Here is a 25,758-nt window from a genome sequence, read left to right on the forward strand (position 1 = left end):
CCATAGTTCTGAAAAATCTCACCCAATCATGGGTGACAGAGTCTCAGAAATTGCATCCCACAGTCCCACTTGGAGTTAACCTTCTACTTCCTCACAATGCTGGGATCTCCTAGAATCATTTGTTGGTCGCACAGGAGTCAGGAGAGAGAATTGGCTAGAATTCCAGGAGGAAGTCATGTGACTAATTTTTCCCCGTTATTATTAGGGACTATCAATAGCTCCATTATAATTACCCGTAGACCTAGCAAAGACTGTGGTGTTTTGGCTAATGCATTCTCTACTCCAAGATGACATCATATTAAGACCAGGGAAAAAGGCCAGACAATAGTGTATGCAATGGAAGTGTTTGACAGACAGTGCAGGATCCTTCTGGTCAGAATACATGCTGGACTGCTCAGATTATGCCGTATGTAGGATCTTTTACTGATATTAAGAGCCCTGATACGTGGCTTGTTTACTTCTGAATGATGCTGTAACTAGATACCTTATTTCATTTATACCTGTGTGTGTTGATGTGGAAGAAAGCAAAAGCAACACAGTTTCTAAACCAGAGAGTCTAACCCATAGAGATAAACAGAGAAGTGCTGCAATTTCTTCAATTGAATCGTTGGGGAAGAAAACAGATCAAAGCAAAAGAAAATGAGCACAGGTAATTTCTAAAGAATTTCAATAATATCAAAATGAAATTGCTAGATATTGAGACTTTAATTTATATCAGCACTGTCTAAAAGCTAAATCTTCTCTGTATGTATATATATATATATATATCACAAAATCATTTTATATAATGTCGCTCTCTGTGTATGTGTGTGTCTGTGTGTATTCGTGAATAGTAAGTATTTGTGATAGTCTATATTAGTGCCCATAAACTGTTCTGTGGGTAGACATTTGATAAAAACAGCAATGTTCATCAAATTTGAACTTAACTGTGTAAAATCTATAATTATACGTACAATATTTGATTCATTTATATCAATACATTCAATGGCTGGTTCACTGAGCTAAATCTCACCTATTGTATACTCACCTCTTTGATTTGCATGGTTTTGTAGATGGAGCATAGCCACCATTTACCTTTTGAGAATTATTTTATCACTCCTCCCCTTAAAACTAACTAACCAACAAACAACCTTTTAGTAAATAATTCCCTCTTTGTTCTACCGTACCTCCTACACCCTAAAAAGAAGACTAATAATCCACATTTTATGAAAATGCACATATGCTGTAGCTTGATCTGTTGTGGGGGGCTGGCAATAGAAACAGGACTTATTTCAGGTGCATAAACTGCCCTTTTGGAGCCCATTCCCTATGCTAGGACACCTTGTTCAGCCTTGATACAGGGTGAGAGGTTGGTCCTGCCTCAACTAGGTATACCAGACTTTGTTGACTCCCTAAGGGAGTCCTTACTTCCTCTGAGGAGTGGGTGGGGGTTGGGATGGGGCTTAGGTGTGTGGGTCTAGGATTGGTATGTAAAATGAAAAAAAAAACTTTTTTAAAATAAAAAAGGACAAAAACAAAAAAAGAAAATGCACATATGTTCTTTTCACAACTTACCTTTTTTTTCCAGTATGATACATTTAAGACTTTCCTGTGCCTAATTATATACCAGACATTCATATTTTATTCCTTAATGGCACTCCATTGTATCATATTTTTACCTTATTCATGCACTTGTCATTTGATTGGCAGGTGGATGATTTTTGCCTCTGGTTGTTATGAGCAGCGCTGCAGTGAAAAGTACTGTATTAGATGCATGCTTTAATTTCTATTGGATATACACCTACCATTGGAATTGCCTGAAATATGCTGACTCCATATTCAAAATATTTTACAGTGAGGTTGAACAGTTTCTCATTCCCATCAATAATGTGTGATATTTTCAGTTCTTCAACAGCTTTGCAGAAACCTGTCTTTGTTATTGGTATTATAGTGGAAATGAAGTGTGATTTTTATTGGTGTATTTCTTGTAGCTAGGAATGTTGATCCACTTTAATGTGGCTGCCAGCTGTTTGTATATCTTTTAAAAAAATGTCTATTCATAAGCTTTGATCACTTCCCATCTGCATTATTTGCTACTTTCTTCTTGAGTTGTGGGAGCTCTTTGATATATTTAAAATAATAAGTCTGTCATGTTGGAAATGATTTGCAAATAATTTTTCTCTGATATGAGTGAAATCATTTGTGAAGAACTGTAGTGATATCTTTTGAAGCATGAACATTTTTTTCTTTTTGTTTTTGTTTTTGTTTTGTTTTTCATAACAGGATTTCTCTGTAGCTTTGGAGCCTGTCCTGGAACTTGCTCCATAGATCACACTGGTCTCAAACTCACAGAGATCTGCCTGTCTCTGCCTCCTGAGTGTTGGGATTAAAGAAGTATACCTACACCACCTGGCTAAGCATGTACATTTTTAACTTTGATGAACTCCATGTGTCTTCAGTTTTTTTTTTCTGTTTGTACTTTTATCATCTTACATAAGAAATGAAGATGTGCAGAAGATGGCCTGATCCAACAGTTTTCTACTTTACCTTCTACATTCAGTCACATTTTTATTTTGAATGCCTTTTTTTGTATGTTTGTTTACAGTATTGTTATAATGATGATCATTTAAAAAGCTTCTATTCCTCAATAAGTCACTTCCCATTAACTTTACATTTTGTAAATATGAAAGTCTGACACCCATAATTATAATTTTGTTCTTGCTTTGCAGCCAGGATACTTTAATAATTCCTCTATTTTTTGCATAGTTGCTGTAACAAGGGATCAGGGTCCCCTTTTGTTTCTCTTGCTTTTGTTGATAAAAATATTTTTAATGGAGTTAGAAAGAAGGGCAATTTCATTAGAATTTAACAGTAAAATAACAGATAAGGCAAACTAAATCTTGACAGCTGTCAGGCAGAAGGAGTTGCAGATGAGAAAAGAATCATGCAGTTTAAGTGAGAGTCCATAAAAATAGGCATGTTCAACAATAAATGTTTGTGTGTGTGCTTATATGTATGTGTTTGTTTGTGTATATGTGTGTGTTGTTGGATATTGTCATAGAAAATGAAAATGTGCAGAATGTCAGGGCAAGTATGTTTTAATTTTAGCTAGTATCTAAAGAAAAATTACTCATTTTTAGTTAGAATTCTGAAAAACTGCCAGATTCTCCAATGAGTTTTGCAAGCAAATCAATGGGCACAAGGGTCTTCGGAAAAAATAAACAAACAAACAAAAAACAACTTAGAAATCCAAGAGAGCCAGGGAAAGTACACTTATTGTCCAAAGAAGAATGGAAATAGAAAGCAGTAGAAGGTGGGAGAACTCAGAAAAGCTGGAAGCTTAACAGTTAATATCTGAAGGCAAACCACACAAAGGGAGGCAGTTATGGAGAATATGTAACCACGTTATCACATTAAGGGGCAATAGTCCTCTCATCTGCTTAGTATGCTGGCAGGATGGATCAGCTTTCCAGAGATATGGTCTCCTGTCTATGTGACTGATGGCATAACTAGATTAATTATTAGGAGAGAGCACATGTTATACAATATTTTAGCCCATGTGGAATATCAAGTTTTCAACAAGGTTATAGGTATAATCTGATTATTTTCCTAGAAGCAAAGAGAGAAAGATTTTCCTCAATGAGCGTCATCAAAGCCCAGATTCCTCTATTTTTCATATGGGTTTAAATACTAAGAAAGAGAAGAGTTGTGATAATTCCCTTTCTGATGTCATCAGAGAAATTGAAGTTCTATCTGAAATTGCCTCCAAGATTGCTATTATCTGCCTGTCTACTTGATAGTCTTTTCTCAGGATGAGAATCAAAAATTATCATAAGATTGGTATCTAGTAAACCTGGCTGCTTTCAGAGCATTGAACTGGTTAGAGTCTCTAATCTTGCTGAATTTAAGGCTTTGGAGGACAATCAATGAGACCCAGATGGGTAAAGTTAGACTGTTCCAGGATCATTGGAGTTTAGGTTGACTGTGCATGAGATAATTAAGACATCGCTTACACAAGGGCCAAAGATTTATTTCACCATTCCAAATTTCTGCATGCAGAGTTCTATTTCCAAAGCTATTGTAAAAAAGGCTTTGTGATATCTGGTAGAGTTTGATTCCAGTTTTGTCAATCTTGGAAATCAACTGACATTAGCAAAATGTCAGGAATGTGCGAATACCATTGGGTTTCCAATGATAAAAAGCATGGGAATCCTTTAATCTGATTGGAGCTGGAGAAGTTGTGATTGGCCTACCTGGCATGTCAGTATCATGCATGTCTACACCCTTGTCTCTTTTCCAGACTACTGGTTCTTTTTGTCTTGTATTACTACCCATCATTTAACTCTGCCTCTACTTCCCTGTGGGGTATGTACGACTATAGAAGTGATGGAGGTTAAATATATTACATTTTAAATGTCCATGTCTGTGGAAGGTACTTAGAATTGACTTTTTATTTCTTAATAAGCATACAACTTTGTGAACGAATTGTAGAGATTCTGTGAGAGAGAAAAGTGTAACCAAAATATTTTTGATGAAATGATACAATTTAGATCTAATATAAGTAAAGCAGTGCTTTCAAAGAGGAGCTAAATAAATTATTTAAAAATATCAACAACAGAAAATTCTGAAGTTAACTTAGAATCTTGTTTTTCTGGTAACAAGAAAAGTTAAGACATGTGGAGAGGGTTCTGTCCACAGGCACTTACTTTAAGCTTTTTCCTGTAGTTATAAATTAAAGCTATTTCTCTTTGTCAAAATAACTTAGACCATTCAAACAAACAATCCATAAAAGACTGGATTGTTCTGCACCAGTAGTATAGTCTCAGACAGTAAAGGTCCTGCACCCTAGGGCATAAGGCGATAAGAAAGAACATAGTACCCAATCAACAGTAGCACAAGACTCTTTTCAGCTTTAGTATGTTCCTGACATAAACACTTCTTGTTGACTTTGTACTAAATGCTTTTTAGCCAGAGAAGGGGCAGAGTCATTAAAAACACACTTATTTTTTCATTAGGTGAATTCTTCTCCTACCTTTATAGCAATATACACATTGGGGAATAGCTAGGGTACCACTCCTCATCAATTGTAATGCGATTGTGCTGGTTAGTTTTTGTCAATTTAATGCTAACTAGGATTACTTGGGAACAGGGAGCATAGGCAGAGAAATTGCTTTTATCACAAATGAGCAAGTCCATGGGGATAGTTTCTTAATTGCTGGTTGATGGAGTAGGACCCATCCCTCCGTGGATTAGCCTACACTGTAAGACAATTAGCTGAGTATGCCAAAAGCAATCAGTCAGCATTGATCCCTTGTGCTCTATATTTAAGTTCCCTGACACTTTCCTAAGTCTCTGCTCTGTCATCCATTCAAGATAAGCTAAAATATGGAAGATGAAATAAACCTTTTCCTACCAAAATTGGTTCTGGTTCAGGTGTTTATTATTACAACAGAAAGCAAACTAGAACAGACAGAAATTTACACTCAAGTGAAGTCATTTGTCTATTTGTTAAAGAATTTATTGGTAGGAGACGGCAAGTGACAATTTTACCACTGTTAATATAGACAGTATAAAGGAAGTAGTTGTGTACGTGGTGTTAACAACTTTTTCAGCTCCATTCATTCATTCATTCATTCATTCATTTGTTTATTTATTAGCACCCCTCTCATTTTTAGAACATCAACTAGGTCTCTCTTGATTAAGACAAACTGATACTTCTTAATTAGGTAAAGAGGAAAGAGATTCGTTACTTACTTAGGTGATAGCAAGTTTATATGGTAAGGAAGCTCTGATTTCACAATATCCCCTCCCTCAAACATAAGTATTGTCTGTGTAGAGAAATGTGGAGTTTTTGGAGCAGACTTGTTATCTTAAGTTTCAGCAGTATTTAACTCTGGACCAACCTCCTGGACTAATTGATCACGTAAATAACTGTTTTATGCTAACTGTACACCTGCCCACTAGGATCAGAATCTCAAACTTCCTTATTTTTTTTTTTTTGGTTACATAAATCTTTTATTTTTTTTTCATTCTCATGGTTTATTTTTTTTTATATTTAAAAATTTCCATCTCCTTCCCTCCTCCTCCCCCTCCCTCCGCTCCTCCTCCCCCTTCCCGCCCCTCCTTCTCCCCCTTCCCTCCCCTTCCCTCCACCCATACCTCCCCTCCCTCCCTCTCAAGGCCAAGGAACCATCAGGGTTCCCCACTCTATGCTAAGTCCAAGGTCCTCCCAACTCCCCCCAGGTCCAGGAAGGTGATCAACCAAGCTGAGAAGGCTCCCACAGAGCCTGTCCAAACTTCTTACTCTGTCTGATGGACCAATTTAGAAAGCTCATTGAGAAAACACATACAGGTACATGCATATGTTGATAGACACACACCGTATGGTGCCAATATGTTGAAAAGTATCACAAGATTTGCTTACACTTACAGGTGATTGTGCATATGTGCATAGAGTGCCATATAATCTCCACACTTTTGAGAGGCGCTATTTTATTTTATATGCAAACTCGTGTTTGTTATTTTTTTGTAGGAAATTCTTTTGGGAGTGGAAGAAACGCTTTACTGAAACTTTGTAAAATATAGTATGAGATTCCAGTTTATTGAACTGTCAGTGAACTAATTACTTTTATATTGTGATAAAATTCTATGATGAGGCCAACTTATAGAAAGAAGAGTTTTGTTTTCATATGTTTGCAGAGGGATAAGTGTCTATCACGGAAAAGAAGTGAAGTAATTTGTTGTTACAGTAGTTGGAATAACAAGCTGAGTACTCTAATCTTAAACAGTAAGCTGGAAGCAAGAAAAGCAAATTGGAAATGGTCCTTAGATTTTGAACTACAACGTCTTCCCCAAGCGGCATATTTCCTTCAGCAAGTTACATTTGTTAAGCTTCCCAAAACAGTAACAAAAACTAGGGACTAAACATTCAAATCAGAGCCTATGGGTTTTTATTTAAACCACCGCAGTCAGGTTGTCATACGAAGAAACAAAGATAAATTCCTTGAATACTTAGACACACTATGTTCTTCCGTGCTCTGGATTTGTTAGCCATAGAAGAGGAGATCTACCTCCTCTCACTTGACATACCAGTGATTTTCTTTTTAGATTGGCAGGAGAAAATGGACAGAAAGAGGACATGTTCCTGCACAGGGATATTCAAAAAGAAGGAAGAATGATTCAACTTGCTCTGAGTTCAGAGTTGTGCTGTTTCTCATTCTAGCCATGAATGGTAAAGGAGTACAATGCTAAAGCTCTTGTCAGTAAATTTAGTATAATTATCAATGCTATAAAATATATAAATACACTAATAAAGCAAGATGTTTTTATTTGATTGCTGAAGTGCCTTGGATAATTACTAGCCACATACTCACTCCCAAAATGTATCAAGTTATTCCAATGAAATCACCTGAACAGATTTCCTCATGGTGTGTTTTAGAGTCTTCCTTCATTGGCTCTAGCCTAAGTTTCTATACTAATTTTAAACTCATTGTTTAATTTGTGAGTGGGGCCATCATGGAATTGCTTGTTCTACAATTTCATTAGAGTCGCACAAGATGTGACCAAAGGATTTATTTGTTACTAAGCAGTTTTCTATTGAGAATAAGCAATAGTCTTCAGTACAACTCCAAAGGAGGAAGTATTAAGAAAAAAGTTTTGAATGTAGATGGATCTGAAGTAAAAATTTTGCCTTAACATTTTGAGTCCTATGGAGACAAATGTCAGTTTCCTTAGAAAAGTGAAAATAAGGAATGTTCATGATGTATTGATTCAGAAAATAAAGTGACTTGTTCAAAACAGCTTTCATTTTGTAGCAGATACTCGGTTCTATCAGCAGATAGTGAAAATTATTTATTGTGATATCCCTAAATATTCCTTACAATGTAGAAGATCTAAACAGGTGTCTAAAACTTGAACATATGCAAGAAACCTGGTCCAAATTCTTAATCATTGATTTATACTCCCATGCAACACTATTTAACTTTTTCTAACTTCTAGATATACTTCTGAAATGTGAAAATAACTCCTTTCACCCCATTTTGTTGTATCTGTCTATCTATCATCTATCGAGCGAGCGAGCGAGAGAGCGAGCAGCGAGCGGCGAGCGAGCGAGGCACAGCTATCGAGCGAGCTAGCAGCGATCGATGCGAGAGCCAGCGAGGCGAGCAGCGCGGCGAGGCGAGCAGCGCTGAGCGGAGCAGCGAGCGAGCGAGCGAGCAGCGAGAGCCAGCGAGCGACAGCGGCGAGCAGCGAGGAGCGAGCGAGCGAGCGAGCGATAGCAAGCGGCGAGCAGCGCGGGAGCGCGCAGCGAGCGAGGAGCGAGAGCCAGCGATCGAGCAGACGCGAGCGAGCAGCTAGCGAGCGAGCGAGCGAGCGAGGAGAGAGACGAGAAGCGATGAGGCAGCGAGCGAGCGAGCAGCGAGCGAGCATGCGAGTGATCGAGCAGCGAGAGAGCAGCGAGCAGCGATCGAGCAGCATCGAGGGAGCTGAGCAGCGAGCGAGCGAGCGAGGCAGCTAGCGAGCAGCGAGCAGCGAGCGAGCGAGTCATCGATCTAATCCTATCTATCTATCATCTATCTATCCTCAATCTATCTATTCTATCATCTGCGTATTCTAATCCTATCATCTATCTATCTATCTATGCTATCTATCTATCTATCTATCTATCTATCTATCTATCTATCTATCTATCTATCTATCTATCATCTATCTATCTATCATCTATCTATCTATCTATCTATCTATCTATCTATCTATCTATCTATCTATCATGTGTCTTATATCCTAACTGCAGTTTCCCCTTCCCTTCTCTTCTCTCTGTGCTGTAATTTCATGTCTGGCTGTGATGCGTATATAGCTTTTGTCATACTGAACATGGGAATAAGAGTAAGAAAATCAGGATTATATTGTACAAAGGTGTATTCTGAAAAAAGTTGAACTGCTTTGCTGCCAAGGCACTGGGATGGAATAGTTGAGTCATAATGGCATGATTGTTGTGCCTTTCAACTTGCTGCTCTTGTGTATTAGAATCTGCACCACTATTTGCCCTTTCATGATATTTGCAGTATGCGTTAGAGATAAATTCATTTCAACTCATTGTGTTTTTATAACAGATTAGCAGAACAGGATGGAACAACTTGTCAGCTAGCTTATGAAAATATTATCTAGCATCTTTGACAGCAGCAAGTCAGCTGCTGATCTGCCTTCTGATGTTACTGTCAGTCTGATGTGTTTGGTTACGCATGAAATCTCTAGATCTGCAACATTAGAGGAAAACTCACCACTACTGAACCTATGTGGTCATGAATACCAGTGATTTTTCAGAATGTTTTAAGTTGTTGTGTTCTCTGACTTATTAAAATTAATTATTGAGGCACAAATGGAATATCATCATTTTCTTACACCAAAAGGACATAAGATATTTGTGGTTTTCATGTTAGGATGCAAAATTACACACTTAATTACTATTTTATAAAACTATTCCCACTGTTGTCTCCCTCCCTCACTCTCTTCCTCCTCCCTCCCCTCCTTCTCTCTCTATCTCATACACACACACACATGTATATATCAATTCAACTGTCACATACTATATGTTGCAATATATTCCTTCTAGGAATCACATTTGTGTTTTTAGTTCACAAAGACTGTGAACATACGGTTGATAAAAATAAGGTCTTTGTATATATCTTGAATAACGTTTTTGTCAGAAGGCATTTTTTCATTAAAATGCGGTTTATTGTCTCCTTTCTTCCATCAGATGTGGGATCTGTTGAGGGTCTCGCCTATCACAGAGCCTGGGACACTCTGTACTGGACCAGCTCCAGCACATCATCCATCACCAGACACACAGTAGACCAGACTCAGCCCGGAGCGATTGACAGGGAAGCAGTCATCATCATGCCGGAGGACGACCACCCTCATGTGCTCGCTTTGGATGAATGCCAAAAGTAAGGGGCTACATTAGTATATCTGCATGATAGCGGGAGAATAGCCCACTGTATGCGCTCTAAAGAGAAATAACTATATCCTCCAAAGTTCCTTCTATACGCCTTTCTTCTTTTTCTGAGAACACTGTGTGCATAATTAAAATGTGTATTGCTTGAATGCTGTGTGTTTTCTCTGGAAAAGGTTTGATGGAAATTAGTGTGAGTGATGAAAGTGGAAATTCAGAAAATTCTATGGTGCGCAGAGTGCATCGATTTAGGAATGTATGAAGAATTTATCAATATCTATTAATTCCTAGAATAGATATTTTTATTACTTGAACCAATGATTTTTATACCTGGGGATCTGCTTAACATAAGCCAAAGAACACAATCAACAATGAAATAATTGCTGTATATGCTTTATCTTTTCAACGTCACCCATTTGTTGATACACTGTGCAGACACTTGGTTGGTGATTTCGAGGTACTTCTAAGAGGAGAATATGTTAGAGATAATTCGAGAAAATAAAAACAAAACAACGTAGAAAACACGACAGTGTTGAGTAGTGTCATAAAGGACATCCTTACACAGAAAAGCAAAGGACAAAGCAGTTAGGCATGAATACACCTGTTGAATTTCACTTCATTATTGTATGGTAGAGATATGAAGGAGAAAGTCACATTTTGCCCCCAAATGAGCAATAAAAATGAAGCTAATGTATATTCATTCAATCTTTGTATTTGCAATTTTTAATTAAAATATAATTATGCCACTTGCTTTTCTTTTTCTTTTTTTCACTCTACTTCTGGTATCCACTTCTTCCAACCCACTCCTTGACCCTGGCATCATGTATCAAATTGAAAGTTTTTTTCTTTGTATATGATGTAGACAGTATAAATCCAACCTGCTGAGTCTGTTTTTGTTAGTGTATGTGTAAGAGTGTGTGTGTATGATTTCAGAGCTGATCTCATAATTGCAGAGAGCTCATTCTTGGGAGAGACTAATTCTCCTTCTCTATCCAAAACTTAGTTGCTGGTATTTCCCCTAGGGGAAGGACCCTGTGCGATTTTTCCTATTCCATGATAGCATGACTATTGACATTTTGTTCTGGTTTTGTTTACTCAGCCCTTTCTAAAGAGGCAGTCTTACAGACACAGAATTCTTGGTCTACTGACTCCGGTAATCCTTCCGTCCCTTCTTATGTGATGCTCCCTGAGCCACAGATGCTGTAGCTGCGCTGCAGATGTATTCACTGGGGCTGAGTTTGCCACAATTCATTCATTTCTCATTGTGTCCAGTTAAAATTTTCTGTGGTGGCCTCTGTTTGCTATAGAGAGAACCTTTAATTTCATATATATATAAACACACTAACACACACACTTATATGATTATAAGATTTAAAAAGTTGTTAAAGAATTATGCCAATCTACCAAAGTGGTAACAATACTTTTTGTTTTAAGGTACTGTCCTCAGTAGTCTCATGAAATAAGCCAGGTTTCTACAACCAGGCATACCTTTCATCCTATTGAGTGGGTCACCAGTCTCATTGCACAGTTGTTGGATGACAATGACATGTGAATACCACTATTGCCCCTTTATGGGTCTCTTGTTATGCTGGTCATTGTTGTGCCTTATAGTTTCCCAGACTGGCAAGACTGCTGATTGCTAAATGTCCTTGGAAACTTGCACTGTTATTTCTGACATTATGGATGCCAGAAAAGAGAAGTAAACATTTAGATTAGATACAGTTTGAGAACTCTGAATCCTATGCCCTAAATGTGCAGGAGCTTCCCTCATAGGGACTTTCCTTCAAATTCTGAGGGCGCACAAGAGTGATAGCAAAAGCTTCTATTGCTTTGGGAGTTATTTGGACTATCTTTATCTTTCCAAATGGCAACATTCTGTATTCTTATTGGTAAATGTAAATTAATATGATTTATCAAACAATTTTCGTGTTGTTATTCCTTCTTCTTTTCTGTACTGACTTCCCTCCTGCCTCTGTGCTTACAGCTTACTTCCCTGTTCGTCATTTACCACTTGCAGTCGCTTGTATCCTGCTATTCTCTCACATAATCTCCCTTTTGCCTATGGTCCCTTAACACTTTACTGGTTTCTGCTAATTACTTGGTGCTGTATCCTCACTTGTGAGGAGCTAGGATTCACAGATGAGAGAGAAGCTGTGAGGTTTGTCTCTCAACCTAATATTGTCTAGGTTGCCTTCAATTTAATATTTTCTAGGACCATCTATTTGCATTCAAATGTCATTTCATTTTTAGAGTTAAATAATATTCCATAGTGTATATGCAACACATTTTAATTATCCATCCATCTGTTGAATGATATTAAGGTTGTTTCTGTTCCTTAGCTACTGAGAATAGGACAGCAATGAGCAAGGGTGAGCAAGTATCTGAGGGATAGGCATTTGAGTACTTAGGGAATATGCCAAGGAGTGCTACTGCTGGGTTGTGGTATGTTGACTTTTAGTGTTTTGAGGATTCCCCACAATGGTTTCCAGAAGGATTGTACCAGTGTACATTAACACCAACAGTAAATGAGAGAGTTCCCCTTCTCAACCACCTCATCGCAATTGGTGTCAGTTATTTTATGAGCCAACATGACTTGGGTGAGATGAAATCTCTGAGTTGCTTGAATTTGCATTTTCATAATTGATGAGTACGAAGAACAGTTTTTAATTATCAGCTCATTTTTCATATGGGTCATTTATTTCCTTGATGTTTCTTTTTTTTGAGTTCAGTATCTATTCTCGGTATTAGTCCTCTGTCAAGGGTTTAGCTGTCAAAGATTCTCTTCCATTATGAGGATTTCTTCTTCAATATATTCATTGTTTCCTTAGCTGTATGAAGCTTTTTAGTTTTATGAGGCTCCACTTGTCAATTATTGGCTTTTGTTCCTGGGCAAAGGGAGAACTTTTCAGGAAGTCTTTCTTGCACCTATATCTTAAACAAAATTGTCTGTGCATTTTTAGGACCTCAGGTTTCAAATTGAAGTCTCTGATACATTTGAATATAATTTTTGTGCAGTGTGAAAAATATGTCTATAATTTCATGCTTCTGCATGTGGACATCTGATTTTCCCAGTCAATACCTTGTTGATGTTGACTTTTCTACTAAATGCTATTGTCCTCTTTGTCAAATATCGGATGACTATAATTTTGGGTATTCATGTCTGGTCTCCTGTTTTATTTGACTGATATATGTGACTATTTTTCTAGTACCATATTGTTTTTATTACTGTGCCTATGTAATACAGCTTGAAGTCTGGAGTGCAATCTTTGAGAATTATTTTTTGTTGTACAGGATTTCTCTGTCTATCTGTGGTCTTTTTTAGTACCATATGAATTTTAGAACTTTTATTCTACAGCTGTAAGAAATATTTTGGGGAATTTGGGTAGGGCTGCATTAGATATGCAAACTGATTATATAGAAAGGCCATATTAATTCTACCAATTCTTGAGCATTTGAGGGCTTTATATTTTTTAGTGTCTTTCTCAACCTCTTTTTTAAGATGTTTGATGTTTTACTTGAAGAGGCATTTTATTTCATTGGCTAGGTTTATTCCAAAGTAACTTGTCTTTGATGTTATTTCAAACGACAACTTGTCCATGATCTCTTTCTCAGTGTGTTTGTTAGTGGTGTGTAGAAAGGCTATTGGTGTTTGCAAACTGATTCTGTACCCTGCCTCTTTGCTGAAATGTTTGACTGATCTAGAAGGTTTCTGGTGGGTTTTTTTCAAATCTCTTGTGTATAATAGTATAACACCTGCAAATAGGGATAGCTTCCCCCCATTTATAGCCTTTTAATTTCTCCCCCAACTTTGTTGAACAACCTCCCAAACTCTTTTCTCAAGCATCTACCAAAATGAGCACTGTGGCAGATCAGCAGGGACCTCAGACTCTGAGTGGAAAAGGGCTACCAGACTTGGCTCACATAGAACTTTCTGTGAAAGTTCTTGGAACCTCATGAAGTTAGACTTAATTCCGTAATTGAGCCTCAAGTCATCATGAGCACAGTCATATTTGTTCTACAGTAAGAGGGAAAAGGGTCATTTTTCACTTCATGTTTTCAGTTCATGAGCACACAGTTTCATTTGCTCTACGGTAAGAGTGAAAAATGGGTCAAAGGAATAAATGCGTTAATTAAAATAATCACAGGTCGATGACTCCTGCTATTACTTACAATAATTACCAATTGATGACTGCTTCATCTTCGTATAATTAGTTATAAAATGGGTCAAATTCACTTTCAATTTGTATCTAGCAAACTAAATATTTGAATTATACACATTGAAGAGTTTGAACTGGAAGGTGATTTGTAATTAAAATTTAAAACATAATAAGTAAATTTAATCATCATCTACATATCTATATTAATGATACTTTCAAATCACCTTTGTTCCTTGTTGACAAAACACATATTTGAAAAGAAAATCATAAATTATAATTAGTAGCTAGAATATTCGAGTCCAGACTTGACTCAGAAAGTAGTAACGTGTAGAATTTGGGATTGCTCTAGACTGAATTACTCACCCTCTGTTTTCTTAACCGTGAAATGAGAGCAGCAATGGAAGGAAAACAGCTTGAAACTTTGAATATTAACACTCTAGAAAAATATTATATATGAATTGTGAATTTAATATCATACATTAAGTGTTTAAATATTAAATGATTCAATAAACCAAATTTTCACTTAAAAGTTATTTCTAGGGCTGCCGGTAATATCTGCTGCATTCGCTCTTTCTTTCATAGCCCACAACACGTCTCCATTTCTTAGGATTGCAGAGAAAGAAATGTTAAGTTTTATAAAGACTAGAGATACGTGTCAGATTTTTTTTAAAATAAGCAACTAGAAACGTTTATTTTTTTAATTTGAATATGGTACAGAAATTGATTTCACAACAGTCTCAACAACTTACTTAGCAATGTTGATGGTCATATTCTAAATTCGCTTTAAGTGTTTGTGTATTGAAGTGTATGGGCAGTCTGTTTGTAAATACAAAATATTATTTTGACGGGATTTTCTTGATTCCAGTTAGCTAAGCAGATTCCCAGAGTATCCATACATCTAGACTCTTCTCCTTTCTTTCACTTTGTTCTCCACTTCCAACCTAAACAGATAGTGCAGGGGAAGATGTGTGAAGAGCGGTTCCATGAAAATCGGACTAATAGGCTTTGTCCCCTCCTGCTGAGCTCTCAGGACTTCCATGTAATCCCAGGACTTCCTCGGAGCACAAAAATAAAGACATTAATCTAACATTTGTATGTAGCAGATATTGTGGTAACGGATTTGAAACACCCGAGAATGTCCCACCAATTGTAGAGTAATTGTATATAAGTGATTGTACATATAATTAAATAAACAGATTAAAAACTGTAGAAATAAAGAAGTTTGAACACTTTATATCTAAAAAATAAACAAGAAATGCAGAATTTCCAAAGTAAATTTGCAAGGGCAAAAGATGTCTGATTTTTATCAATTCTAGGAAATATGTATCTATCATACAAATTTTATATATATATCATAACCAAAAAATAATTGCCTACAGTGATCATGATGGATTGGCTGAAATGTGACATTATTGTTAAAATTCAGCTCAAAAAATAGAGTTCAGATACATTTTACGATTATTATTTTGTTCTTGATTTGTTTCACAATTAATTAATTTCTCCTCATTATGCATTAATCCGACTCCACACATCTGAAGATACACACAGGGCAGTTGTATTTGCCTGAGTCATTTGGGTATCCTTAAGAGAATCCTGGATGCTGTTTCTGAAAAACAAGATCCACTTCTTACCATTTAGCCTTTCATGGGTCATAGTCTAAGAGGAAAATATTAAACAACTGCACATTCTTGTAGCTCTACAAGTGTTTTTTATTTTTAATAACATTTTTTTTAAATTTTTCTTACAATTTTTACTTTAATCAGCTTAATGTTTTGGACCAATTGGAATGAACAGCATCCCAGCATCATGAGAGCCACCCTGACTGGGAAGAATCCGCATGTGATAGTCAGCACAGACATACTCACGCCAAATGGACTCACCATTGATCACCGTGCAGAAAAGCTGTATTTCTCAGACGGCAGCTTAGGGAAAATTGAGCGATGTGAATATGACGGATCCCGAAGACATGTAAGTTAATTCAGTGCTTCTAAATTACTGTTTTATACAGTAACTTAAATACATCATACTTTCGTAACATACACCTATCAAGGAATTTCAAAAGAACTAATTGTATAAATTTATTTGATTGAATAATCAATTCAGTACAGAGACAGTCTGTGGGTAGTTTGAAAACCTTCCTGAAGTGCATTTGCTGCCCTAAAGAAAAATTTCATAACTTTTATTCTGAGGAGACAAATATTAGGTTTGTTCCCAGTTTTAATTTGAGCTGAACTGGAATGGTTTACATGTTCTTCTTCATTATTCAAAATGTTTTAATATGTGAAACTATATTAATTTCCCTGAATAGAGGAAAGTTATAAAAAAGCCATTGGGTGGAACACAGGTACTTTGGAAACTCTGAAAACAGGCACAGAGGATTATATTCATAGACAAGTTATCATACTCAATGAGGTCTTGGTGTCCTTTACTGACACAAGAAGTCTTAGTGGAGGACTCACTATGCTTTTCTTGACTAACCCTCGAAACAGGTACATAATCATATGCCAATGTATTTCTCATCTCCTCAAGGAGAAGTGTCAGCACTGGAGATGGTGAACATTCAAGATGTGCAGAGCTACTCCTGACTGGCCAGGCACCTGGGACAGTCTTGTCCCACACACCATCCCAGTGTTTGTCAGAAGTGCAAAATCCCCGGTTCTCAGTCCTCTTATCCCTTGTTGAGGGTCAGATCATAATGTTGGAAACTTCACAGACTAAATGACCTGTGTGTTGACTATAGACCCTTATAATGCCAAAGCAGGCAGAAAATAAACTAACAAAAAGGTAGATGGGCCTAGTTTATGTAAAGCTTTATTAATAGAAAAAGGTGAACCAACTGACCATTTATTTCTGAATTTATAGGAGTAAGGACGATAATATGATGCTTTTGTTTGTTTGTTTGTCTTTGGTTTTGTTTGTTGAAATAGAGCTATGGGACTCAGGTTAGCATAGAACACTTGTGTTCAAACAAGCTTTCATGTTTAAGTCTTCCAGGTAATAAGGACAACAACCATGCACCAATGTGCATGATATGGGGTTCGTGTGAAGATACATGGAGTACACTGTGTGAGTTTCTTGAAAAAGAAGGAAATGCCATGACTCACGTTTTGGTACCTCATTTTTTTCCAGTGGTGGCTTAAATGGCAGGGAGAGTTGAGAGCTGACTGCCTAACTGCCATTGAAATGATGGGTTCAGTCTTGATTAGATTTAGTTTGTGTTAAAGTCAGTAACCTTGATCAAAGAATCATACACTTAAATTATTCATCTACTTTTTAAATTTAATGGTCATGAGACAGGCAAATTGTTTAGCTTTTATAGACTGAAGTTTTCATGTGCAAATTTTCAACCTACCATATTGTGAAGATAAAGTAGAATACAGCATAGAAGTTCTGAATTGAGATATTAGTTAATACTTTGGAAAAAACAAGATAAGTTCATATACTCAGTGTGGTTCTATTTTCTTTTTATGTCCTAATACAGAAAATGCTTTTGTAGCTCCTCATAAAACCCTTAACTCATCCCAGTTTATATTTCTATCTATTGATTTTTTTCTCCCATTCTTACTTATGATAAAGATAACTAACATGGTGACATAGGAAGGGGATGTTATTAGTAAAATATAAAGTGTATGTTTTGTTATATTAAAAACATACCCAGCTGTGACTGTAACTTTGAACTCCTTGTTGATGTCCAAAACAAGATTATTTTTGGCTAAGTCAAAATATTGGGAAAAAAGTTTCTAAGTCTATTTTATTCTTTTGTTTTAGGGTTTGCATATTTTAAAATATTAAAATTAGCTATTCATTAATAATAAGCACACAAATTATGGGCACACTGTGCACCTGTGTTCACATAAAATGATCAGTGTATAGCATACAAACATAGACTTTTTCTTTGTTGGAAATAAATTAAAAAACTCTCCACTCCAATTACTTTAAATAGAAATATGATATTGTTAATGATAGTCATCTTTTTAGAATGGAAAGGTTCTTACCTCCTACTACCTCATTTAGTATCCTGGACCAACTTTTCCCCAAGCACCTAACTTCCTCTGTCTCTGTACTCTATTTTTCTGTAAGATCAGCTTTCTCAGATTCCTCGAAGGATTATGATAGTATGACAGTTCTCTTCTGTTTCTGGTTTATTTCACTTAACATAATGTTTTCCCAATATATTTTTGTTGCTCCATAATGTGATAGGATTTAATCACTTTTATGGGCAAATAACATTTTAGAGAGATAAAATTCCTAAATTTTCTTTGACCATTCATCACTTGAGACCCTTAGGTACATCAGTTGATTCCCTCTCTTGACTAGGGGATCACACTGGTCATGGATGGCACATACCACTTAGGCATAAGAATTTCATTCCCATTGAGTATATGATTAGTACTGAAATTTCTAGGTCATTTGTTGCTTTACTTTGGACTAATTTGGGAACTTCTATACACAAGCAAACACATGCAAAAATACACTGTCTTTGAAACTAGACAGTTGGCTTAGAGTGATATGGCAACTCATTGTCATTTTGATTTATATTTTCTAGATGATTAGCAATGTGGCATATTTCTTTGTATACCTCTTGGGAAGTATGCTGAGAAACATCTGTTCAGCTCTTTTGTTCATTTTTAATTAGAATAGATATTAACAATGAAGTTGGGATCCTTATAAATTCTGAATATGAACCCTGACAGAAATATAGGATACATATACCTCCTACCATTCTCTAGGTCAAACCTTTATTCTCTTAGCTGATTCCTTATCATGTTAAAGGTTTTAATTTCCTGGACACCTGGGAACCCCTCTAGAGTCAAGCCTCTGCCAACCCTAGAATGGCTCCCTTAAGTAAGATATATAATTCCTTGTTCCCATATCCACCCTTCCTATATCCCAACCATCCTATTCCCCCAAGCTCTTCCCATCCTCCACTTCACAATTTTCTTGCCCCATGCCCCCTCCCCCCATCCCACCCCACCCCTATGTTCCCATTTTTTGTCCGGCAATCTTGTCTACTTCCAATATCCAGGAGGATAACTATATGTTTTTCTTTGGGTTCACCTTCTTATATAGCTTCTCTAGGATTTTTACGAATTATAGGCTCGATGTCCTGATGGAACATGCGACCAAATCGGACTCTCTGAGGGTGGCTGATGGTGGAGGCTGACCGAGGAGCCAAGGACAATGGCGATGGGCTTGGTCTCTACGACATGGACGGGCTCTGTGTGAGCCTTGTCAGTTTGGTTGCTCACCTTCCTGGACCTGGGGGGAGTTGGGAGGACCTTGGTCTCAACATAGTGTAGAGAACCCTGATGGCTGTTTGGCCTCAAGAGGGAGGGAGTGGGGGTGTGGGTGGAGGGGAGGGGAGGAGGAGGGGAGGAGATGGCGATTTTTAATAAAAAATAAATAAACTGGAAAAAAAAGAAAAAAAAGGTTTTAATTTACAGTAATACCATTTGTCTCCTTTTGTTAGAGTTCTTTAAAAATACATGTCTTTAAAAATGTAAGAAAACATTCTTTATGTGTTTTAATTTAGTAGTTTTATTTCATTTTGAGTTAATTTTGAAAAAGTGAGAGATCAGGGTCTCATTTCATTTTCATCCCAGGGATGCCCAGTTTTGCCAGTACTATTTATTGAAGAGGCCATTCTCTCCCCAGTATGTGTTCTTGACACTTTTGTTGAAGTTCAGCTGCCTATGTTGCTTGCTAGAATTTCTTTGCTGTATCTGGCCTGGCTTATATAGAAATAACATCATTCCCAGAGGAAGAGACAAGGGATCCCTATCTAGCTAGTGATGAAACCCAAAACTCTGCAGCTTTTGGAGAATGCTAACTGCATGCAGGTATATTTGGATCTGGAGAGTTGTAATGGCGGTAGCCTTTTTACCTAGGGTATATCTGAAAGAGCCTCAGTAGGCTGATTGCTATGGACTGCAAGCAAGCAGGTAAAGAAGTTCAATGTCTGTACAGCAAACCAATTGAGTGGTAAACAGACATAAATTAATGTTCCAGAGGAAGATATCTCCTGAGCTGGTGAGGCAATACAAAAAAATTGCAGGTTCGAAGATGTGAGAAGGGGCTGGAGAGATGGCTCCACAGTTAAGAGCACTGGTTACTCTTCCAGAGATCCTCAGTTCAATTCCCACATGGTGGTTCACAACCATTCATAATGAGGTCTGGTGCCCTCTTCTGGTATGAAGGTGTACATGAGACAGAACACTGTGTACATAATAAATAAAACTGAAATAAACCATAAAAATAGTAAATCAAAATTATAAAAGAGAAGATGTGAAAGAATATGTGGGATAATATCCCAGTTTTTCTGGGCAATCACCTCATTTTTTCAAACTTAATATTTTCCAGAGAGGGTAGTCAAAGTTCTAAGTAAGGCCTTGGAAGTATGAGAGTGTATAAGATTCGCCAAGTCCCTATAGAGCTTAACTATGAAGTACTTTCAGTTCACAGGGTAACTCGATGAGTCAGGTTATCTCTCTCAAGTAGAGTAAGGTTATAGCAGGTACCAGAAGGAGAGGGAGGATGACAGCACTTCAGGTGAGTATGAGAGTGCTTATTACCTGTTGAAGTGGGAGAGGAAGAGGTTTCTGAGAAAGAAATGGAAGGGATTTTTTCCAATTGGCCCCTGGTCTTTTCATTGGCATGACTGTGGGGTAGAAAAATCTAGGTATCAGTGATGAGTAGAAGGTGAAATAAGAAGAGTTTAACTGTGAAGAAAGAAACGGGGGTTTCCTAAATGAGTGTCATAGGCTAAGGCATTGAAGAAGTGGGATATGCAAAGAAATGCTGGGTAAGAGGATTCCTATAAAAGAAACTTGATAGATCCAATAAAGTAATCATTATGGAGCTATGCCACGGACGTGAACTGGGATATTATTGGAAATATGCCTGTTGATCTGACAGGTGAAGAAATGCAAAGTCCTGTATGTCAGAATTTTAGGATTAGAAAGAGGCTTTCAGTGTGTAGAAAAGGAGGCAGCATCTCCCAAGGTCAGTTATTGGTTAAGGACCGTGAAGGGTCTATTATCTATTCGTCAGAATAGGGTAGTAAGTGTAGAAAAAGGGAAAAAACAGAGTATCCAAGGGCATATAATGGTACTTTAGCAGTGGCTGGTAGTGGTGGGAGGCGTATAGAGGCAGGTTTAAAGGATTTGCAAATGAAGTTTAGACACTTATTTACTTCAGGGAAGTTTAATAAATCAGCATAGCTCCAGGTGGTCATGCTTATGCATGGGGGCTTTGCATTTGTGAGACTGGAGGGATTAGAAAGGAAGGGCCACCAGAAGTGTTTTAGAGTTGAGGTCTACATTCTTTGAGCTTACAGAATTGTAGCCTGCAAGAGTTGTGATTACCTCAATGAGGTTCATATCAATTTGGGTTGTAAGGCTGGGGAAGGATCCTCAATGCAAATATAGGTGTATATGTGAAGATACTGCAGGACATTGTTGAGATGTAGGGAGGTTATTGATTTTAGAGTATAACTGATTTCATGAAAAGGGAAAGAGAGCATATATTAGGAAAGGAAGGAGAGGTATTTGCTAGAGGGTCCTGTCATATAAACTCAAAGGGCAAAGGTTAATGAATTTACTTGGGAGGTCATAAACAAAGGAGAACATTAAGTAGAAGAGCTGGCCATGGAAGTTTGAATCTCAGCAATGCTTAATAAGTTGCAAGAAACATTTGTAAGTTCTGCCTTTCTTGTGAACTGTAGGGGAGAGAGAAGGAGCATTTGTTACCTGACAAAATAACTAAGTGCTGAGCTTCCTTGGAAATGAAAAGAGGTTTCTGACAGATTGTAGAGGAGAAATCAAGCAAAAGCAAGGAAAGATTAGAGAGAGAAGCAACAAATGACATATTTTCTTCTCTTCAACATTGTGGGGGAAGCTTTCTACTCTACCTGATCAAACAGTATACTAATAAGAGAACATAGCACTGTCGCTGAGAGTTTGGCATACAGATGAAGTTGATGTTTACATGTCCTAGGAGATGTCCTCAGCGATTTGTATGCAGAAGGGAAAGAGTCTGAAAGCCCTTTAGAGAGGCTTGAGAGTAAATAATTGTGGGGTGATAGTGTGGGGAGTCTGTGACAAGATGGTGAACTAGAAATGTGTCTTCAATAAAATGATTGTGTTTGATGGAGTCTGTTGGAAGCAGAGACTGAGTATGTTGTTAGAATATGGGCTTGAAACTTTCTATCATTCACAGAGTGGTAGCTTCATGGGTCTTCAAGAAAGAAGCCCAAATGTACCTCTAAGTCTGACTATTAGACTGTTATGCTACTCTCTGATGTTTTTCCATAAAACACCCAGATAAGAGCTAGGGCTATGTTCAAATAAACATGGAAAAACAGGACAAAATGTTAGGAGGGCTATCAAAGCCCTAAAACAGGAACATCCAGGTCTGCTTTAAACATAGACAATGCAGGTTGGATACTTTAGGAAAGGCTCAGAGATTCTAAATAGTTTGGTAAAGATATTTAGTTAAAGTAAATCAACATTACAAAATAAAATGAACATCATTCTTTGTTGTATAATGTTGACTCTAGACTTTTTTATTGTACAACGGATGCCTTTGTGTTTATATTTGTCTTGTTTTTTTTTGTTTGTTTTTATGAAACTCCTGTGTGTGTGAATTCCTTTGTGTGTGTGTGTGTGTGTGTGTGTGTGTGTGTTTATTTGTGTGGGTCTATCTGTTTGTTCTTTTAGTTCGACTTATTTGCTTCTCTTTGTTTTGTCTTATACCAAATGGTTTGTTTTTATTTTATCCAATTTTATTGAATTATTATCCCTGAGAAGACTGTTCATTTTATAATGAGAGATATGGATCCTGCTCAAAGAAAAGATAGGGAGGAACTGGGAGTATTTGGGAGAGGAGAAACAAAAATTGAATATATTGTATGGTAAAGGAATTATTTTCTTTTTTTTTTTTTTTTGGTTTTTCGAGACAGGGTTTCTCTGTGGCTTTGGAGCCTGTCCTGGAACTAGCTCTGTAGACCAGGCTGGTCTCGAACTCACAGAGATCCACCTGCCTCTGCCTCCCGAGTGCTGGGATTAAAGGCGTGCGCCACCATTGCCCGGCTTAGGAATTATTTTCAATAAACAAAAGGATTAGCTAAGACTCCAAGGAAATAAAATAGTTAGACTGTGACCAAGTTAAGTTAATTGAGTAGAGGCTATCTGAATCTTAGAGGAGGATACCTGGTATCCCCAAATGAGCCAAGATATTAATGAGGATCTCGGTATGCTTTGGAGACATGTCCCAAGATGTCCTACAGAGAAGGAGCCATCTCTGTGTAAGCAACATGTCCTCGGAGAATTTTTAAGGTAAAATATATACATGGACTTGGTCAAGGAGATAAGCAGATGAGGGCCATTGTGAAATATTTAAAGAAGTATTGTCCAGAACAGCAGTGAGATCATTTAGTATCAGGACCTGTCCAGGTAAATGCAAATGACAAGAAAATCAATGGTAAAAGGGAAATAATATAAAAGTACCTTTGTATCAAGGACTGAGAAGAGATAAAGGAATAAATGTTGGATAAAAAGGTATATGTGGACATGCAGGTGGACAGGAGTTACAGGTCAATTAATAAGACAAAACTTGGATTAAGTGGTAGAATACTTATCTGTTTTTGGATAGCAAGAGTGAGTGATGTAAGAGAGTAGATCATAAAATTTGTACTTCGATTAGTCAGATAATGATAGGTTTCAGTTCCTCAAATTTTTCAGGGTGAGAAGATAATTGTTCCTGACACACAAAGGCTGAAGGTCCATATAAATTGTTTAGTATAAGAGTACATTGTGGAATAATGGTTGGAAGGATGTATATTTGACACAAGAATAAACAGATGGTAGTAGTAAAAAGAGTTCCCAGAAGGGAGGATTGTTGGTTAAAAAGTAGTACAAATTAGTTTGCCTCCTTGTATTAAGAGCTATGGGCAGGCCTGCTTTTCATCCCGCTTGGCTTCCCGCCACCAGCTAGCTTATGCCCCGAAATAACAACACACAAATTGTATTCATTTAAACACTGCCTGGACCATTAGTTTCAGCCTCTTACTCACATCTTGATTAACCCATATCTAATAATCTGTGTAGCACTAGAAAGTGGTGCCTTACCTGGAAGATTCTAGCATACATCCATCTTGGGCCAGAGCTTCATCATGTCTGGCTCCCTGAGGAGAGGCATGGCATCTGCTTGAGGCATCTGTCTCACTTAGGAGAAGTGTGGCATCTGACTGAGCCATCTACCTCACTTCCTTCTTCCTGTTCTGTCTACTCCATCCACCTAAGGGATAGCCCATTAAATGGGCCAAGGCAGTTTCTTTATTAACAAATGAAATCAACACAAACAGAAGACTCTCCCACATCATATCCCCTTTTTCTGTTTAAACAAAAAAGAAGGCTTTAACTTTAACATAGCAAAATTACATATAACAAAACAGTTATCAAGTAAGAATTATAGTTACAATATTTATATCTATTTTATCTTTTATCATACCAAAGGAAAACAACTATAACTATCTATCTATTCTTCAATTCCATCAAGACTCCAGAAGGATATAATATTACCTAATTAAATGAGAAGTAAGCAACATACAAAACTCTAGAAATCACAGAGACATCTCACTGCCTGGACAGTCACCCAAAGTTCCTCTCTACTGTTGGGGCATCCATCTTTGGCCTTCAGGCCCATAGTTTCCAACAGACATTTCCATGATGCAGGAAATTTCAAAGGCAGTTCAGTCAGTATCTGCTGTGTCCTGCAGAATGTCTTGCAGACTCTTTCATGAATCAGGAACCCCGAAAGATCATCTCACCTATAGGCAAGTTCAGCAGTCCTCTCTCTGAGAGTTCTCTGTGTCCAGTTTATGCAATAGTCCAGGCAAGAGCAGTTTCTTACCCAAATGGCTGTCAAACTCCATAAGTAGCATCTTCAATGTCCATCTTCCTCTTGAAGTAGCAGACAGATAAAGAATAGATGCAGGAAACTTTTCTAGAATACATGTACTAGGAGAGAGATCAGATAACTGAGAATAACCAAGAAGGAATTAGGAAAGGAATTTGCAAATAAACTGCACAGTGGTGGGGCAGTCTGGTTTGGCAGAAGTACATTCTACTTCATTTCAGAGAGAGCAAGAACTCTTGTATGGATACAGTAAATTCTGATATAACTGAAAAAAACATTCCCATATCCTAGACACATCAGGCTTATCAGTAACTGACATCTTTGCCCTATGTTCTAGTTTGCTTTCTGTTGCTGTGATAAATTCCATGACCCAAAGCAATTAGGGGGAGCAAACAGGTTATTTCAGTTTCTACTTCCTGGTACATCACCAAGGGAAGGCCAGGAAGGATCTAAAGTAGAAGCAGAGGTGCCAACCAAGTAAAATATCTAGAAGTGCTGAGCAACCATAGGGGATAGCTTATTACTGACTTTCTCTCTCTAGCTAATGATCAGTCATCTTTTTTTATCCAATTCAGGACCATCTGCTAAGAAGTAAAAGCAGCCAAAGGAGAATGGGCCCTCCTATCAATTAGCAATAAAAAATTTCCTCATATATATTGCCCACCTGCCAATCAGGTGAAGCAATTATTCAGGTGAGACTCACTGTTCCGAAGTGTGTCAAGATGTCAACCATGATTAACCATTACACTTTGT

General features: G+C 37.3%; 1 protein-coding gene across 1 annotated transcript in view; it reads left to right on the forward strand.

The window, feature by feature from the left end:
• The window catches only part of Lrp1b (LDL receptor related protein 1B), a 1,542,993-nt gene that overhangs the window by 1,196,539 nt on the left and 320,696 nt on the right, over window positions 1-25,758 (forward strand). Inside the window, exons 42-43 of the mRNA XM_042055373.1 lie at window positions 9,737-9,926; window positions 15,852-16,056. Of these exons, the coding sequence (XP_041911307.1) occupies window positions 9,737-9,926; window positions 15,852-16,056 (395 nt within the window). The remainder of the gene's footprint in view (window positions 1-9,736; window positions 9,927-15,851; window positions 16,057-25,758) is intronic.

The sequence above is a fragment of the Arvicola amphibius genome, chromosome 7 (assembly GCF_903992535.2).
Source record: "Arvicola amphibius chromosome 7, mArvAmp1.2, whole genome shotgun sequence".
In the NCBI taxonomy this organism is placed as follows: domain Eukaryota; kingdom Metazoa; phylum Chordata; class Mammalia; order Rodentia; family Cricetidae; genus Arvicola; species Arvicola amphibius.